The 16432-nt window shown below is 36.3% G+C and overlaps 1 protein-coding gene across 5 annotated transcripts in view; it reads right to left on the bottom strand.

The window, feature by feature from the left end:
- The window catches only part of ATG10 (autophagy related 10), a 330308-nt gene that overhangs the window by 147192 nt on the left and 166684 nt on the right, over window positions 1-16432 (bottom strand). For 4 of the 5 annotated variants that reach the window (XM_088796597.1, XM_019746380.3, XM_088796596.1 and 1 more), the window contains one exon: window positions 13711-13812. The exons of the other annotated variant lie outside the window; for it this stretch is intronic. In XM_088796597.1, the coding sequence (XP_088652723.1) occupies window positions 13711-13812 (102 nt within the window). The remainder of the gene's footprint in view (window positions 1-13710; window positions 13813-16432) is intronic. 5 annotated transcript variants of the gene reach the window in all.

Raw genomic sequence — 16432 nt, 5'->3', positions numbered from 1 at the left:
ACAACATAGTACGAAACCTTCAAAATGCAAACTAAATACAAGCTAAATAACTTCTTTCAATAAACTCAACCATAATGAAAATATTTAACCCCGTTATTTAACATGGATATTAGATATGCATTCTAAATATCCTTGAATTTCTCTCACCTACGTGTTTCAGACACAGAAAAAATCCTAGTCTAACCTCTCTCTGTCCTCCTATGCAAGCCCTTTCCATGTTGCCCTCATGGTATTTTCCAACTGTCTGCTTTAAACAAAGAGTCCTTGCTGGCATTGGCTTGTTGCTTGTCAGTATTTAGCTCTCTCTTTCTGTAGCTAAGAGAGAGCAACCATCTGCTTCCCACAGCTTTTCATTCCTATGATAGCTTTTCTTTCCTCTTCCAACTCAGAAACAGAAAGCAAGAGATAAAACAAGGAATCTTAGGTCCACAAGAAGCTGCAGAACACCCAGGAGAGTTTCCTCCAAATCCGAAAAATGCTTCCTTAGCAACCAAGTTACTAAGGCCAATTAACCTCCCTTCTCTATCAATATTCAATTTACATTGAAGCCTTTTTTGGTTAAGCCCTTCAGTTTTACAATGAGATTTCTGGCAGAGAAAAAGGTGCTTCTGTCTTAAAGGAGCCAGGCCTTTTCTCCTGAATGTAATTGTGATTTGAACTTAAAGTGTTAGGTGATTTCCTAAACAGATGTAAGGGACTGGAAACACAGAAATGGCGTAGAAATTAAGTGCAATCAACCAACATAGGCCTAAAGTGAGACTGAAACATTTCAAAACAACCATAGACTGGGTACCAGGGAGAATAAGAGATATGGGAAAGTTGCTTTGGAGCTGTCAGTGCCTCATACTTGCCTTGGCTGATTTATATCCCTTCCCATAACCAACAAAGCCCAGGTTACCACTAAATAATCACAATATCAGTAGATTCCTAGCGAAAAGATGAATGGAAGTGAAAAGCACAGACAGTATCAAACCCAAGGAATTTTCTTTCAAGCAATAAAGTAAAAAAATTAAACTAGTGAGGAAATAGCATTTCAAAGTCACGAACTAGTTCAGAAGTAGTAAAAACTATAACATTTAAAGAAAAGAAGGGGGTTTTATAAAAATGTACAAATGTACATTGAAAACTCTTCCTCCTCCCAAGATTTCAAGCTGTGAGACGGAGGTTACATTTTTCTAAGTCTCATAATTAAATTATTATACTGCAGTCCAGTTAAGGTACAGAAAATGGCAAAAATATAACAGGTAATTAGTTGTTTCCTGGTGTTCATTTTCCAGGTCTTAATGAAGCAAAATCCTTTGTTAAATAAGTTTAACATTTCTTTCAATTCTATACGTAATTCAATATGGAACAACCTGTATATAGTCATTTATAATAGGCACTGTAAATCATCCTTCGGCAGCTTTGGTAGCAGCTCTCCAGGATCCAGAACATGCAATTCCACTCTGTCTCAAAACAATCCTTGCTGCTAACAGTCATAATCCAAAATTTCAGAAGCAGTTTTGTTTTCTCGTGTTGCCACTTAACCTCCGTAGGACTCTATCCCACTTGCACACAGATGTATTCTGAAATAGTAAAGCCGCCTTAAAGTTGCACTAATAAAAAATTATCATTTGTTAATCCTTGGCTCCCATTATCCTATTTCATCCTTATAACTACCCTGTGAGGCAGGGATTGTTATCAGACCCTTCTCTTGTTGAGGTAGTTCATGTTGAAAAAGAGTGGGGAAAGGAATACAAACTTTATAAAGTACCTACTGCAATGTATGTGTTCCTTGCACAGCACTGGCCAGGTGTTTTCTTCCATGATATCATTTAACGCACACATCAACCCCCTCTTCCACACAGACACCCAATTCCCCACCTCCTGACTCCCTTAAGTATTTGGGATCTAGGTTTACAGATGAAGGATTTGAGGCTCAAAGAGGTTCAATAACATGTTCAAAGTACACAGTTAAAATGAGGAAAAGTAGGGATTTAGAACCAAATTTGCCCAACTCCAAAGCCCTTGCTCTTTCAACCATGCCACACCACCTGCTACCCAAAGCCCACAGCTGCCCCATTATGCTACTCTCCGAATCCCTTCCACTGACATTAGCAATCACCAAAGGTCTAAGATATAGTTTCCAAATGTGAGTCATGAGCCATTAGTAGGTTCTGAAATCAATTGGTGGGGTCAAGCAGCATTTTTTTTTCTTTTTAAATAAATAAAATAGAGCAGAACAGGTTAACAGAGTAGAATAGATCAGAACGAACAGAATTGTTTCACAAACCTTGGTTTCAGGTATGTGTGTGCAGAATGCACTGGATCCTGATGTAAAATGTATTTTTTATTGTGTGTTTATATCAAAAATGTTTGAAAGCCACTGGTCTGAGAGGATGCTCTCCCAGACTCGGATTATGGAGAAACTTATCAAGGGACTGGAAACTACTGAATGCTCAGCTCTGTTCACTTAAATAACACCAGGAAGCAAGAGACAGGAAGCCCTTTCTCAGACAAGGCAGAAAAAGGATTACCTAGAATCAGCATCGTAGGAGGATGCTGATTGTATAATTACACACCTCCTTCACAGCAGCTCCAGTCCATCAAGTAGATAGTATGGTTTATTTTTTACAGCACTAATTATGTAATTATCCATAACATTAAATCAGTTCTACCTGATCAGTCTATCACAGGTTTCCTGAAACATGTTTATTATGTTTATTCTTTTTAAAAAGAACACTAAACTACTAATCATCTTATATGCAAAAGTTCCAGTGTGGAAACTGGTAAACTTGTCTTGAAAAAGATCTTCTGTCAAATATGACACTTTTGGTCCTTTGGGATAAATGGCAATTGAAATTTCATGTTAATATACCTTGGAGCTGCTGCAAACAACAGATTTCAGACAAGTATGTTCTCATTTTTTTCTTCATTATTTCATAAAATGCCTATCCTAGAGCAATAATGCTACATTGGATGTTTTCACGACAAGCTTTTCTATAGAATAAAACTAAATTGTTCTTTATAATACTTCTTTTGGTATGTCATTCATTCAAAATAATTCCCTGAAAAAGTGCTACAAAGATAAATAAACTATGGCTCCCACACTCAAGGAACCAGCAGTTTATAAGGGGAGATATTACACTAGACACTGGCTTCCACTCAGCTTCTTCCCACCACCTCTGAGCAAAGCTATAAATAACCCAAGCGACAAGCCAATACCTGCAACAGCCATAGACCATACAGAAAGACTCACCAGATACACTCTAACCTGCAAGAGACTAAATCAAGGAATACACAAACAAGGACCAGTGCCAGGGCAAAGCATGCAAATTATAGACCCCATCTGCTTCTCCTACCCACATATTCACACTCCCTCTCAGGTCTGCCTCAGCCCTCAAACCTGTCTCACACAGTTCAAGACCACTCACCCATGATCGGCAAAGAAGACACAGCACACTCCAAATCGGTTAGAGAAACCACTGGGGATTCTTCTCCCTTTATCCCCATCTAACTTCACTGCAGTCTCATCTCTGCTCTCTGCCTAACTTCAAACCGATGACACCACCATTCTCTCTAATTCTTTGGGTCAGTGTTTTGCACTGGATTTCCTGGTGTTTAAATCTCAGCTTTCCTTAACAGATTCTGACTCGGTCTGTCTCTCTGACTCTCAGTACTCCCTACTAAATTGAGTGGAAATCCCAGGTTCGGGAACCGAATAATACACCAGCAACCAGGCTAATGCCCCAGCACAACCAGCCAAATACTACTATCCCCCAGGACAGAAGATTGAGACAAACCATGCTAAAAACTCCAACTATTTCTCAGACCAATGTAAAGTCAAAACGCAACACTCTCACATTCCACCCAAAATTCTGTTCTTTAGCGTAGAGGCCTTCTTGCTTCCCCCCAACTACCCTCCATACCCACCATCATGCATATCCCCTATAGTCATCCCCAAGAGCCCAAAATGTAATATGTGGTAGAAAATGTTCTAGACTCTTTCTGGCAGGTTAATTATAAACCCTGTGTCACCAAATGAGCAGGATTTGGAGAACATCTTTTGGAAGTTAGTTTCCCTCCTCAAGAATGCCCACAGTGTGCTTCAGCCTCTCCTCTAAGTACTGAGAGTCACTGTAGAAACTAAGATTGGTTGACAGGTTCATAAGTCAGCCAAAGGTACAGACAGAATCTATCCTCAGCCCTCAAGTTTCTTGTTGCCAGATTCCAACCATGTGTTTTTAAGTCAGTCTGACTTATCAGCATGCCAGCTGTCAAAGTGAAAAGCTATGGGCACTTCAGCTTTATCTGAGGTAATTGCCCAATATGCTCTGATTAGCTCTACAGTCATGACTCTTGACTTGGTTTCTCATTTTCAGCCCCATTCCTGCTCTCGTATTCACCTTGGTTTGCATGGGTGGACCTTCAACACTCCCCAAGACCTCTGTCTTAGAGAAGATGTTGGAACTACTGCCACAAAATAATAATAGCGAAATGACCTGTTAGAAAGGGAGACTAAAAGGAATTACTTGTCACCAGTATCACAGAGACAAAAAGAAGAGAGAATTTCAAGAAGAAAGGGCTTAGTCAATAGTGTCAAATGTTGCAATGTGGTCAAGCAGAATGAAGACACTAAATGTGGTGATTACAAGGTAACTGGTACTTTACAGGGAAGCAATTCGCATAGCTTGATGTTGGTAGAAGTCAAAAGAAAAAGAGTTGAAGTCGGAATGAGTGACAAAAGAGCGAAGGTCACTTATTCAAGAAATCAGGTAGTGAAGGAGAAGAGAGAATTGTAGAAGAGGATTGAGAAGTGTCAATATAGGCATGGCATAAACATATAGGGCCAAGAGCCATGGAACCTCAGTGTTGTGGGAATTACTGAGAAGGCTACAGTCAAGACAAAGAAAGAAGGTGGGAGAAATAAAAAGGAACTGATGTCATCGAGGGTCTTGCAATAAAAAAGGTACACAGCATGTTCAGAGAGAGGAGTAAATATAGTTGAAAATAAGGAAGTTATAAACAGAGAGGAAGACTTTAGAGTTTGAGATCATCACTGAATCTTTTTCCCTTTTGCTCCATATCTAACAAATTTAAAGGGAAACTGAAGGTAAACTATTTCACAAATAAGTATTGGAAAAAGAGCATTTAATAACATCACTTCAAATTAGTCAACGGTCATTTTAATGATCTCATCCAAAAATTCTGTCACTTTCAGATTACAACTACTTTCTTTTCCTTCAAAAGAAGGTAGGGTCAAGCAACCAATCATAGAGACCAAATTTAATTGGCCAGGCAGCTCTATCCTCTGGCACACTGGCCAAAGAAGGCATTCTTTTAGGCATCTATCCAGATGTTCTTTTTTTTTTTTTCTCAATGGGATAAGAAGTGTTTATTGTTTGAAGCTGCTAAGTTTGGGGGTAATTTGTTATGCAACAAAAGATAACTAATACACTCCTATATCTCCAATTTCAGTCCATCATCATGGGCTTCATTCTCGATTTCTCTCTTTCCATATTTGTAGCTCCCTTCTCTAACAATGAGAAACACAACTACTATTATTTTTAAGACAATAACTTATTTGTCAATGCCCCCTCTATGTAACCAATTTCCATTGCTGTGTCACCCAACTCTTGCCTCCCCAGATTTTCATCCTCCTCGCCCTTCAACACCCCTCATAAGGTTGCTGCGGGCCCATCCACAGGTTCTTTATGTAACACTGCCAGCTTCACAGCTTCACAGCTTTCCTACTCTTGTCAATCCCTCCTAAACTATACCTGAGACAAACCTGTAATCTCTATCCTAAGGCTCCTTTGAGGTCAGCTAGAAATACATGTAACTTCTCTCAATGCATATGCATTAAATCTTCTCTCACCAATACATAAAACCAACGGTTTGCTATGAACGAAGAATACCTCTAAGACAGCAAATTGATAAGCACCAAATGGAAGAACATTACTGAAGTTCCCATATCCCGTTTATACAATCAAAAACAATACTGTTAAAAACATTTTCATACCTCGCTCTTAGAGTTTTTCCCCTTTGCTTTTTTTCACTTTGAAAACCTTCAACACGGTCCAATATTTGGTTATTTTCATTTACTTTAAGATGAAATTATTATTCACCCGTAAGCACATAAATTCAGAAATAAACTTTAACAAATATTCCTGACCATTTCATTTAGTAAGTACCATTCAATAAATAGACAGTAAATTGATAATGACACAATATTTACTCTAACTTTTTTGACTTTTAGTTAAGTTAGCAGTATAATGGGGATAGGGCAAATTCTAGACAGTTTCAATCCAGAAAAATCAAGATACAGGCTCTATTAGTTTCTGGCACTTATGTGTCAGACACCGGCTAGATACAGAGGGCACAGTGGTGATTGAAGTGATCTAACCAGGTCAGTGCTTGGAGTCCAGTAGTAGAGTTCAGAACCACTATTCACTTGAAAATGTTTTGTTCTCTCCCCATAAAATAATCCATTTGCATCTTTAATAAAGGCTTTTCAATAGTGAGCATTTCAGGTATGAGTAGAAGAAAAATTGGGGGTTATGTGGGTCATATCACGTACGTAGCAATCTATATGTACTACTGTCCCTTGTTCTGGACAAAGGATTTGTAGTGAAATAGTATTCTATCTAATAGTCTTTATCTGATTGTTGAAAAAAAATCCTGACAAGTAGCTAATTTCATTCAAGCTACAAAAAAAAATGAAAATAAAAATTCAACAACATTTTAAACATCTGAAGATTGCAGGTTACCATGTGACTCCAATTTCAATTTTAACATTCAATTCTATGAGAATATATGACAAGGCTGTTTTTGAGCCCTGCATAGAAAACTATGCTGATGGATATTTCTTTCACTCCAGAAAATATTTTTTTAAATAAACATTTTAATTTAACAAAGGAAGAAAATGAATTTTAAATATAATTAATACAACAATTATGAAAAGTCAAATATTTTAGATATCATTTACTCTCCTGTGATATCAAATCTCATTGTAATACATTCTAAGAAATGTATCCCTCTCCACATACAGAGTTTCCACTGACTTACAAAAAACAAAATATGAAAGGGGAGAAAGAAGTACTATGTAGTGGTTTCACTTTCATTTATTTTAGATTTGATTATAAAATCAAGCAGGCTCAGCAATTCTCCGTGTAAAAAAACCCACATAAAGTTTGTAACCCATTAAGTGTTTTTTTTCAAAGCTGTATCATGGAAAGTATCTCAAACTCATTAAAAGAAATGGGAGGAATATATAATTAGAACAATTAAAATAATGCGCTAAGTGTCCTTCCTCAGAAACAATTGGCACTTGTTAGATCCTTAGAACTAGACATAAGCATTCTACACTGAAAGTCAGATTTTCATACAGAAATACCAACTCAGTATTCTCTTAAGTCCACATCTGCTGCTAGAAATAATCTTACTTTTGATTTGAAAAACACACCTCAATATTAGGGCTATATATACATAAAGGACACTTTCTGATATAACTTGCTGCTGAGTTGAAATACAATGTATATGGCAGGTGCCTTTACAAAGGCTTTTCTACTAGTTTGATAACTAGAAAGAGAATTAGCTACCTGTCTAGATTGATTCAACTCTATTTCTCTCAGAAAAATAGATTCTCTCTTTGCTGTGCAAAGCAGAGAACAGAACATAGAGAATTTCAAAAGTAGAAGTAACCTTAAAAACCCATTTAGGCAATAGGTTCTCCCAAAACCGAATACACTCCCAGAATTTTACAAAGTGATATTACTCAGGTACTATCAAGGGCTAGAGAAGAAAGAAGATTCAGGAGAATGTGGGACATGTCCCTATCTCTAAGATTTCTCGGCTTCAGCAGAACACTTTTAAGACCCCTAAGATTTTGTTAGATGGTTCAAATAATTTTAGTGACACATCCTTGTATGTGGTTTCTGATGAATTCTAAGAAAAAGTAAACAAATACTTCTGTCATATACTAAAGAAATATAGTTTTTATAATACTATATCTAGTGCAGTATCTCACAATTTTGTTGGAACTGCAAATCCTAATCAGACCTGATTGGTTTTCAGAATATCCCATACTCTCCCCTCTCAAACACCACATACTCTATGGTATATACTTACACTATAAATTAAATAAAATTAAAATTTACTTTGTCTTTGAACTTTTTCACCATACCTCAAGTAAAACACAAAAGTGGGACCAGGGTCTGCTGTATAAACAGTTATTTTCTTTAAAAATTCATTTATTTATCAGCATGAGATGCATCATATCAATAAATAAATACTGAGTCCCTACTTACATGCACTTCCGCTTGTATGTACACACATTAAATATAACATACTTTCCGTTATTTTCACATTGATTTAATAATTACATTTGCAAATAGTAGGGATATCATGCTTATTACTTATCATTTACATTTATCAACATGTCTATACTTTGGTCTAAAACTAGCAGTTGCTTTACAGGAAAATTGTTAACACTAACTGAGAACTGTACCTTGTCATTTATTCCATTATAAAAAAAAACAAACCCACAATATTCTGAGATATGAGTCTATTTTGGACCTACAAAACAGAACACATCCTAGAAGCCACTTAATAAAATCCTTAGGGCAAATGAGTATATTTGAAGACCTGGTTACCTCAGAAGATCATCATTCTCTGAATATGTTCTTTTGGCAATCGAGATCGTCTTCTGTTACTGAGTCTCAGCTTTATGCTTCAGGGAATCTATGATAGGTTGTTGTTTGTTGAGGGCTCAGTATAATATTCCACCTACCCTGGACCAAGGAAAGTCCCAGTTAGTGGACCACAAGGCCCTAGGACAAAAATCCTTTTCATCCAGTAGTATACTATTGCTATTTTTATGACTCTATCATTCTCATAGTTTTAAAAAATGTAATCTGAAGGTGTAACCCGAGGCTCTAAAGTAATGAAGATAGTAAATGAATAAATAAAATATGCTCAATACCCATCTCTGATACCTCTTCAAAAGGAAGAAATGGAACTTCAGTAATCCAACTTGAGACAAAAGAATCCAAACTTCAATAACATAAAAAATAAAATAAACAACAATTATCAATTTATGGAAATAAGAGTTCCATATAATAAAATACACCAAGAGCCAGTGTTGATTACATTGGTCCCTGTTGAAAATATCCATTTGTATTTAGAAGATTTTAAATAGAGGCAATGGATTTCCTTTGGTCACTGGTAAAGAAAAGATCCTGTTCAAAAATTGTTATAGTCCTGTTTGTTATTTCACAACCTCTGAAAGGCCATAAGCAAATCAAATTAACTGCTCTCAACCATAAATGTACTGTCTAATATGATTAACCTATAAGAACTCCTGTTCCCCCAAATGAGCACTAAGATACACCAATATATTGGGTAGATTTCTAAATATTATCTGATTCTTTTAATCATTATTTTAAATTATATTTTAAAAAGTCAAAGAAGATATAGATTACGATTTTCACAAATTTCTTGTTACATACTCCATTATATTTCACTTTGATTTTTAAAATCCTATGATTATCTATATATCATTGTAGATAATCTCACAGGCATCAAAATCATGAATCCAGCTATCTTTCTACAATTAAGATTGCCAGATCTGGTTAGAACAAGGGAGTGAGTTGATTTCCCAAATTATACATGATCAAGTTAAAAAAAAATTTCTTTTTGAAACAACTATTAGCAGAGGCATTCCTTTGGATATCTCTAAATAGGAAATGTGATTTACAGATATGAAATAGATACAGAATTATGTAGCTTTAAGGTCTAAAGAGAATTCGGAGGTCCCCTAACTCAATATTCTACACAATATAGGACTTCTTTGGAAAATAGATTATAAATTGGTGGTCTGAGGACCATTTAAAGCACATGTAGTCTATTTGGCCTAAACAGATTTCTTTTTTTTTAAATTATGCCAACACACAAAAATCCAGATCATTGCCTTTTCTTGAAAATCCACCTGGGGCTACATGTCTACTGCCCCTTTGGATGAGTCATGCCCTCGCCCTTTCTCCACAGCTCCCATCATTTCCCATCAGCCCACTTCACTCACGCATCATCTGCCTCGTGCTTTAAACATCTGAGGATTTCAGTGAGTGACCACTGTTCTGGATAAAGGATTATCCATTCTGTGGATAAACATATCCACAAAAGGGGAGAGCTTACGACTTTACAAGTTGACCTATTTCATTGCAGGCAACTCGAAACAGAGATTTGTCTAGAATAATTTCCAGACACGAACTAGTTCTAGCCTCAGAAATGAAGTAAGTCTACTGTCTATTCCACAGGAAAGTCTTCTAAATATACCTGCCGACAATTAACCTTCCTAGGTCTTCAGTTCCAGTTTAACATCCGCAGAGTTCCTAAATATTCCTCATAATAATATGTCTTCAAGCCCACCCACGGTCCTTGCTTCTCTACATGGATGAATTGTATTAATAATTTATTTTTAAACTATTATTTACATATTCATGGACTATGTATTCTAGTTATCAATATTCTTCTTTACATGTAATAATGTGGTATTCCTTGATCTAGATCAGTGGTTCTCAACGCTTTTGGTCTCAAGACCCCTTTACACTTTTAAAATTCACTGAGTATTCCAATGAGCTTTTGTTTCAGAAAGTTATATCTAATGATATTCACTGTATTAGAAATTAAAATTGAAAATTTTTAATGAATTCATTTAAAAATACATATTAATATAGCATATTTCTATGAAAAATTAATATATTTTCCAAAACAACATAAATGAGTAAGAAAAATAGCAAGGTTTTATATTTTTGCAATTTTTTTTAATGTCTGCCTTAATAGAAGATAGGTGGGTATTTCTAACTATTGCTGCATTCAATCTGTTGCCATATCACAAGTAGGTAAGCTCTGGAAAAATCAGGAAGAATGAGAGTAAAAAGTATAAACAACATCTTAATATTATTAGAAAAATAGTTCTGACCTTGTGGACTCCCTGAAAGCATCTCTGGGACACCTCCCCCACCCAGGAGTCGCCAGACCATATTTGGGATCCATTTAATGGATGTAGCTTAGGTTCTAGTTTTTCTAGTATCCATGGCATTCTTTTCACTTATCTTGAGCTTATGGTCAAGTAAAATCACCAGCTCTTTCTCATACAAATTGCTGTCATGTCAAGCCTCCCTCTTTTCATCTAAATGCAGACGTTATGCATGCATTTCTCCATAGATCTCATTTTGTTGGTTTCGGTTACTATTTGGTAGTGAAGGTTGTGGGAGCTGCACTCAGGTCACCTTAAAGCTGGTATACCTATCCCTACTCAGCTGTTGTGACTGTTGGATGATAACACACAGCCACCCTCTTTGAAGAATTTTTCAGTAAAACTGTAACCACCTCGCTTGGGAAGCTATGTCCACTTTCAGTTCAGCCAATGGCCGACTGACAAGCCAGTGACTGTCACAGAGTACAAAAGGCCAACTCAATGACACAAAGTAAGACTAATTCTGGATGTATTTTGTGCTCCAGAACTTCCCAGGGGATCAGACTAAAGTTAGTCTCTAAATGAGACCACATCCTTCCTTAGCTTCCATCCCTTGTTCTGTCCTGTTTCTGTCACTCCTTTTTTCCTACGAGCACATTCCTAATAAGTTACTTGAACAGAAATCTCCATCTCAGGCTCAACCTAAGACATTTTTCATCCCGGCAAGATTATTCCAATATCGACTCTATCATATACCAAATTAACTAACCAGCTCAGCTGTGCAGCATCTCAAATATGGTAAGCATTCTATTACAGAGCAGGGCAATGATTCTCCAAGGGTGGTCCCTAGACCAGCAGCAGCAGCATCACTTGGAAACTTGTTAGAACTCCAAATTCTCAGGCCCCACTCCAGACTTACTGAAGAAGAAAAATCTCCATTACATAGATGTGTCATGGTGAACTAATCTATTACTATTGTATATGTAATCTGTTTCCATTTTTTCCTATTATAAATAATGGTGAAATGAATATGCTTACAGGTAAATTTTTGTGCACATTTATGATTATTTTTTAAGTATTTGTCTGCAATTTACTTTGGTGTAAAAATACTGCATCAACAAAGGTGTATGGATAGATGCATAGAGGCCTGATATACAATAAAGCAACCATAGCAAAATGTTAATAGTAGAGGTTAAGTAATAAGCACATGAACGGTCACTGCAAAATTCTTTCAACTTTTTTCATATGTTTGAAACTTTTTGGGAAGTGTTGAAAATGAAAAATGTTGGAAAAAATTGTATTTTATGAAGCTTAATTCCTAGAATTGAAATAGATTGTTCATAGTATGTACTCATCTTTAAACTTTATGAAGTTAAAACATCAACCAGAAAGTGTCAGTTCCCTCATACTGTCAACACCACGTTTATAGTGCTTTTCAAATCTCTGCCAACTTGTTAGGCAAAAGCTGGTAATTCATCTTTTAAATCATCATTTCCATGTGCATTTTTTAAGTTAATATATAATGAATTGAAAAGTTTCCTAACATTCTAGGCTTCAGATTTGATTTGATATTTGAACCATGAAGCAGTAATCAAGATGTGAGCACTTAATTTATTACCAAGCACAATACCCTCAAGAATAACCTGCAAACCAACTTACATTGGTGAGAGTTTCTTCCAGGCCAGTATCATACACAGGCAAAGGGGGCTAGTGCCAGATTGTTGAATGGATCTGATTTAATAGTTCCTGATCAAAAGCTCTTTCTTCGTAAAAAAAAATGTCTCCTCACCCATTTTATCAGGATTCTCAAAATTCTAAGAATTAGTGATTTCTTCCTTTGTGTTGAAGCAGTTAGATACCCACCAATTCTACTTTAGAATTCAAGTATTTTACTTCAGTATGGGTTCCACATAATTATGGTGCATCCATAGGCTAGAATGTAATGGAACCATTAAATAGAACGATGGAATTCTACATTTACTGACATGGAAAGATGCCCATGATATACAAGTTCATTGCAAAATACAGGTATGTCTGTGTGTATATGACAGAAATTTGTGGAAGGGTATTTATTAAAATATTAATATTACCTCCAGTTGAAGGATATATGGGAGTTGTTTTACTCTTTTTATATCTTCCTCTATTGTTTATTTTTACAACAAACATATAAAATTTTTTTATTAATAATAACAAACACAATAAGGCTATTTGCATTTCAATAAAAATTAAATTGAAAATATCCCAGAAACCACTAAGCTATCATCACCTTATTAAAATTTAATTTATCAAGATTTTCAAGTCAAGGTTAAAGTCCCCTAAGGAATGAGACCCAGATCTAACACATCTTGAAGGGTATAGGGGAAAAGAGTTAAAGATAGACTAGGCAAAGAGGTCTCCAGCCAAGTATTAAGCAGCCAAGGGACAGGTCTGTGTTATCCTGGGGGGATTTCATGGGAGAAAAGTCAACAGGCAATGGACGGTATCTGAGATCTTCAGATCCAGATAAACACAAAGGGTGAAGGCTCGCTACAGTCTATATAGACTCAGAATGGATCTCAAGTTTGCCACAATTCCTGCTTTCAATATTATAGACAAAAATACCTCCTGACAAAAGACGTTCACTTTTCTCCCAACAGCAGGCCCAGGATCCAATGGCAGCTAATTTTTTAAAATATATATTTAAAAGATTTAAATGTTTAAATTTATACTTCACAAAGACTGAAAAGGAGAATATAACATATTAAATCACTCACCTCCATGGGAAGACACTCCTGTACATGGGCAGATGTTCCTGGATGTCCCATCCCATTTTTAATTTGAAAATGCGTTTTGCACATGTAGCCATCAGAACAGTCCTGTGTTCCATCAACCAAAGAATACATAAGAAAATGCCAATTATTTTAAGAATTCATCATTCTAAGAACTACAGCTTCTCATAAATTCCAAGCAAGCAATCAAAAACTAAGTATATTGAATAAGATGAGATAATATAGATAAAGAAACTCATCCAAAACCCTGCACATAGTAGGTACTCAATAAATAGAAGTTTTAATCCCCCACCTTTCTCACTTATTAATGATGTTCTCCTTCTTAGATTAAATCCCCCCACTTTCATTTTCCCAAAAACAAAAGTCATAGAGCAAAGCTTTAGATTGGCAGCTGCTAAAATACATATGCAATGGATTTTAACTTATAGAATACTTTGTCAAATACATAATATTGACTTTCATAACATATATAGAAAGAGAAATTTTAGGAAGACTTGCAACAGATCTTGAAACTGGAAGGGACCTTCCATTTCAATTTTTTGTTCAAGGTAAGATCTCCATGAAAATGTCCCAGGGAGGTAATTATGTAGCACCTGCCTGAGCATTTCCAGGAATCTACACTTTACTCCTTACACCACTGCCACGTCCATTTCCATACATGGTACATTGTTCACTGAGAAAGTTTTGTCTTATATTGCCTTGAAATGTTTCCCTTTAACCTTAACTCACTGGTGCTACTTCTACCCTCTGGAATCTAAACTCTTTTCCACATAGCCATTCTACAAAGAGTTGAAGATAAACATTCAAATGTTCTTTAAAAAAGATGATATTCAAGCCTTTCACCAGTTGCATTCCTCTCCTGTTTCTTATACTTGCTCTTAAATACACTAATGGATGACGTTCATTTAACTGTGGTTGGTTCTTTTTTTTTTTAATTGAAAACGTGTTTGAATTCAATAAAGTCATGTGCAAAAATGTAATACCTCCTCATGCAGAAACATACTCACATATCAATAAAAAGTATTAATTATCCACCAAATTGTCATACTAACATTCACATTTTCACAGATTTAAAATAATTATAATTAAGAAAGATGTGGTTACTTGGTCTGAAGCAATAAGAAAATACAGAATAGAATTCCAACTAAACAATTCACTTAAATACTTTTACTAAGATTCAAAAGTCCAGTTTTTAATTATAAAACAAGAAAAGAAAAATGTTATAGTGTTTGTGAACAATTCAATATTGAATATATTTTACAATTTGTGTCATGTCAACTATGCTAGAGCATTTGATTTTAGGTAACTATATGGAATAAGTCCTAAATCCAATATGACTGGTGTGCTTATAAGAAGAGGGAAATTTGGCTATGGAGACACAGACACACAGCGGAGAAGGCCACGGGAAGACAGAGGCAGAGTTTAGAGTGTTTTATCTACAACCCAAAGAATGATGAGGATTGCCATCAACCACCGGAAGCTAAAAGAGACAGGGAAGGATTCTTCTCTGGAGGCTTTGGAGAGAGCATGGCCTTGCAGACACCTTGATTTCTGACTTCCAACCAACAGAACTATGAAAAAATAAATTTCTGTGTTTTAAGACACCCCATTTGTGATACTTTGTTATAGCAGCCCTAGGAAATGAACACAAAACAAGAGATTTTCTGAGAAATATGGAGGGACTTTTACAATGCTTCCCAGTTAGCCGGTCTAACATCCCGCCAGCACCCACACAAGGTCCCTGCTGGTTGGTGGTGATCAGTACCTACCAGCTCTAATTGACTGGACCCAACTCATTCTGACTAATTTACGCCACTGCCACAGGCCATTACATATTGTGACTACCATTCCTGCCTGTAAGGTAAGCAATCAGGTATCCAATACTACCATCTTGTATTAATTCATTAAGGTTCTGCACTTTGTAGGTTGAATCATTGTTTTAAATTCCAGCTCTACATAATCCAACAACACAACATACCCCTAATGGCCTTCTACCACTGAAATGTTTGTGTTTAGACAATGTACATTACTTTTAATATTGGCTTAAATGGAGAAAGAGATACACAGTTTTTGTTGTTGTTGCTTTTTACATCAAGTATCCATCCCCCCTTCTTTTGGAATAGCAGTCACTTTTCCTCTAAGGAATTATTCCCTTCTCCCGGATCAGTGTGGACGTGACCCCCCAGCTCTAGTCATGGCCCCCCAAGAATAGTCACAGGACTCTGATCTAGCCAATCAGGGTACTAGTCCTGCTGGCCTCAGAGACTCAGGAGGGCAAATAATCCAATCAGAGCCAATAGAAGTGATTCAGGACTTTTGGGGGGGGGGGGCAGGGTACAAGGCTGTTCTCTTTTTCACTGGATTTGAACCAGAAGATAAAGCCCCAGCAGTGTTGGCAGCCACCATGTAATTAAATGGAGTCTGAGAATGAAGCCAATGAGAAGGAAAGTAAGGCCATGAGATGCAGAGTCCAGATGCTGATGACACTATTTTTACCAACCATACCTAAAGCTAGCTCTACACTCAAATTTTGTAATTACATTGCCCCAAAAAGTCCCTACTTTGCTTTATCCAGTTTGGGCTGGGTTCTCTGTCACTTACCACCAAAATAATCTTTCTATTAAATGACATGTATATTGTACTTAGTTTAAAACTAGAAGATTTGCTTCTGCATTATATCATCACTCTTGTTATGATAGATCATCGA

Source organism: Rhinolophus sinicus, chromosome 3, assembly GCF_057876585.1.
Source record: "Rhinolophus sinicus isolate RSI-liver-muscle chromosome 3, RSI-T2T, whole genome shotgun sequence".
Classification (NCBI taxonomy): domain Eukaryota; kingdom Metazoa; phylum Chordata; class Mammalia; order Chiroptera; family Rhinolophidae; genus Rhinolophus; species Rhinolophus sinicus.
The sequence above is the reverse complement of the archived record's forward strand: the minus strand, read 5'-3'. Positions and strand labels throughout refer to the sequence as shown.